Genomic DNA, 3,454 nt, shown 5'->3' with positions numbered 1-3,454 from the left:
CCGTTAATTTTACTCTTCTTTTGGATTGCTTTATCAAGTTATGTTGGTTTTTTATTTGATTATTTGTTTACGAGCAAAGAATAATTGTTGTTTTAATTTTAGCATTATAGTTTTTTTATTTTATTTTTGTTTTTTGTTTTGTTTTCTCGGATACTCGAAACCCGATTAACCCAACCCGAAAAAACCCGAACCCGAATTACCCGAACCCGAAAAACCCGTGAGAGATTTAGGTTGGGTTTCGGGTCAACATTTAAAACTTTGAAACCCGAACAACCCGACCCGAAAAACCCGAAGAACACCCCTAATTGGTTTAACAAAAAAAAAAAATTATTTTTTAATCAACCTTTTTAATAGAAGAGTATTTAGTTGGTGGATTTGTAAAGGAGGAAAAGATATTCGGAGATATATGTGTTTTCTTAAATGAGTTTCTCTTTCTTAGTATATTCCCTTGTGTATCTTTTCCTTGAACCACATAAATACTACTTATTTATATGACTTGTTTGTCAATCTACTCATTTATGGGGAGTGAAGTAGTTTTGTCACATTATAAATACTACTCGCCAATCACAAACCATATGCAAAATCCATTACATCCACTACTTTTTTTTTCTAGAAAAGTATTCTGAATTTTATCTTTGAAGATGAAGGCATGGCAATATCATGAATATGGTAGTGGTGATGTACTAAAGTTGGCTACCGATGTTGCGGTTCCGGATATTAATGATGAACAAGTCTTGGTTAAGGTTGTTGCTGCTGCTCTTAACCCGGTTGATTTCAAAAGAAGGCTTGGACACTTTATCGATGCGCCTTTGCCGGTAAGCTTTCCAGTGACGATTTGCTTGTAAATATCGTAAGAAAAAAGAATATCGGATTTTAATAGTCCTGACTACGGCTTATAGCCCGATAATAATTCATACTCACATTTTGTCAATGATAGTTTAAACTTTCTCTTTTGTTGACAAGAACAATTTCATCTCAAACTTGTATTTGATTTTTTCACTTGATTTTTTCCATAATAATAGTTATGAACAAAATGGAGAAACATAGAAGTTAAATCAAGAATAAATCAAATGATAATAAGTGTATAATCTATGATGATTATGTTACCGAGATTACTCTTGGCAACAAAAGTGAAAATTATAATTATCATTGGTTAACCTATGAGTATAATTTATTATTGGCTACTTGATAATAGTTTGAATTATTAACATTAAATTTTTCTAAGATTTATATGAGAAAAAGAAAAATACCAAAATAATGTCCATATGACTAGCTTTTTTCTACCGTGTTCATCCTTAATCTTATCGACCCCCACATTTTTTTAGTCACTAGGTGAAAATAAATTAGCTGAAAATTAAATAGACATTAGTGTGAACATTTTATGAATAAATGGTCAAATAGACAATTTAAAATCTATTCATGTCTTTTTCATTTACAACCATTCTTTCAATCGCCAATTGCTGATTATTATTATTATTATTATTATTATTATTATTATTATTATTATTATTTTCATTATTATTATTTTGATGATGATGATGATGATGATGATGATGATGATGATGATGATGATGATGATGATGAAAACCAAATTGCATTTACAAAGTACATTGAATTTGACTTGGAATCAGGATCAGGATCTATGCATTACATAATCAGTATCAATAACTTAGTTATAATATATTATCTACCATGATTAGAAGATACCAGTTAATTATGAAACCTTTGTGCCGTTCAAAAAAAAAAAAATTTATGAAACCTTTGTAATTATGATAATTGTTTTTTTTATTAGGTGAACTTTCTAATCAATTGTAATTATCTCTAGTTGACTAGTTCTCTGACATAATTAGAAGATATAATTTGATTAAGTTTCATTTGTAGTTCTCTTAAATATATATTTATTGTGACAGATAACCCCAGGACACGACGTCTCGGGCGTCGTTGTAAAGGTTGGAAGCCAAGTAAAAACACTAAAAGAAGGAGATGAAGTATATGGATAATGAGATGGCTTTTGATGGACCCAACCAACTTGGAACATTAGCTGAGTACACAGCTGTTAAAGAAAAACTATTAGCATTAAAACCCAAGAATCTGGATTTTGTACAAGCTGCCACTTTGCCTGTCACAATTGAGACCGCTCATGAAGTGCATGGAGATATAAATGAGAAGGCTCTTGATGGACCCGACCAACTTGGAACATTAGCTGAGTACACAGCTGTTAAAGAAAAATTATTAGCATTAAAACCCAAGAATCTAGATTTTGTACAAGCTGCCGCTTTGCCTGTCGCAGTTGAGTCCGCTTATGAAGGTCTAGAAAGGGCCAAGTTTAGTGAAGGCAAAACAATCCTTGTGTTGAATGGTGCTGGTGGAGTTGGATCTTTCGTAATTCTGGTATTTTAATCCGTTAAGATTGTGTATATTATATTAAGAGTAATGCATAAGTTGGTTGCTAATCATAGCTATAAGTTGTTAATACAGCTTGCAAAACATGTGTATGGTGCTTCGAAAGTAGCAGCCACATCTAGTACTGGAAAAATCGAGTTGCTGAAGAGTCTAGGTGCCGATGTAGCAATCGACTACAAAAAAGAAAATTTTGAAGATCTACCAGATAAATATGACGACGTGTATGATGCAATTGGTAAGAATAAGAATATTATTAGGCACGTCGACAGTTTTGACTCTATTACTTATGGTATATTCGGCTTGTGCTTTAGTTTATAATAAACATGTTAGAAAAAAATGGGATTATTATCAATATTCTAAAATTTAAATCCATTTTTTCAACCCTAAGAACATACTTTTTAAGAACATACTTTTGCTTCTTCACTTACAAGGATGATACAATGTTGTAGGACTACCGGAGAAAGCAGTGAAGGCAGTTAATGAAACTGGTGTCGCGGTGTCTATAACCGGCCCAATTCCACCACCAGGGTTCGGCTTTGTTCTCACATCTGATGGATCCATTTTGACAAAACTAAACCCTTATCTTGAAAGTGGAAAGATCAAAGTGATAGTTGACTGAAGAGGTAGGTCCCAGCAGAGCCCAGTTGAACCCGCAAGACTCACCTTGAAGAGGGACGTCTGCGCAGAAACCAACTGGATCCGCAGGACCAACCATGCTCAGAGACGTGACGTCCTTACGCGCAGTACGCAAGCTGGTCCCGCAGGAAATGCCTCCGGATGGTGAAGGACTCCGCCTGTCCCCGCAGCCTCGGATACAAGCCATCAGGGAAGGCCACCCGCGCAGCAAGGCTACACGCACAAGGCACTTAGCTCTCAATCACTCAGTGTCACCTGAAGGAATGAGCGAAGCCGGGAACAATCCCGCACAAGGGCGGGAGGGGGAATACTCCCGCCCAAATAAGCCAGTCCGTACGATACGGGAAGATCTTCTGTACTGTACCTGACGAGGTATGGGAAAAAGATCTGACTAAAGATACGACAGCTTATGGAC

General features: G+C 35.3%; 1 protein-coding gene across 1 annotated transcript; it reads left to right on the top strand.

Moving 5' to 3' along the window:
- The first annotated feature begins 585 nt into the window (after positions 1-585).
- LOC143599145 (2-methylene-furan-3-one reductase-like) lies at positions 586-3,022 on the top strand. The gene is made up of 5 exons (XM_077077173.1): positions 586-815; positions 1,911-1,998; positions 2,156-2,391; positions 2,479-2,638; positions 2,853-3,022. Exons 1-5 carry the CDS (start codon positions 642-644, stop codon positions 3,020-3,022), a joined length of 828 nt encoding a protein of 275 aa, XP_076933288.1. The 5' UTR covers positions 586-641.
- Positions 3,023-3,454: the final 432 nt, after the last annotated feature.

Source organism: Bidens hawaiensis, unplaced genomic scaffold (genome assembly GCF_021521415.1).
Source record: "Bidens hawaiensis isolate Kalapana, Puna unplaced genomic scaffold, B.hawaiensis_p1.1 tig00051564_1, whole genome shotgun sequence".
Taxonomy (NCBI): domain Eukaryota; kingdom Viridiplantae; phylum Streptophyta; class Magnoliopsida; order Asterales; family Asteraceae; genus Bidens; species Bidens hawaiensis.
Note: the sequence above shows the minus strand (reverse complement) of the source record. Positions and strands in the feature narration are given on the sequence as shown.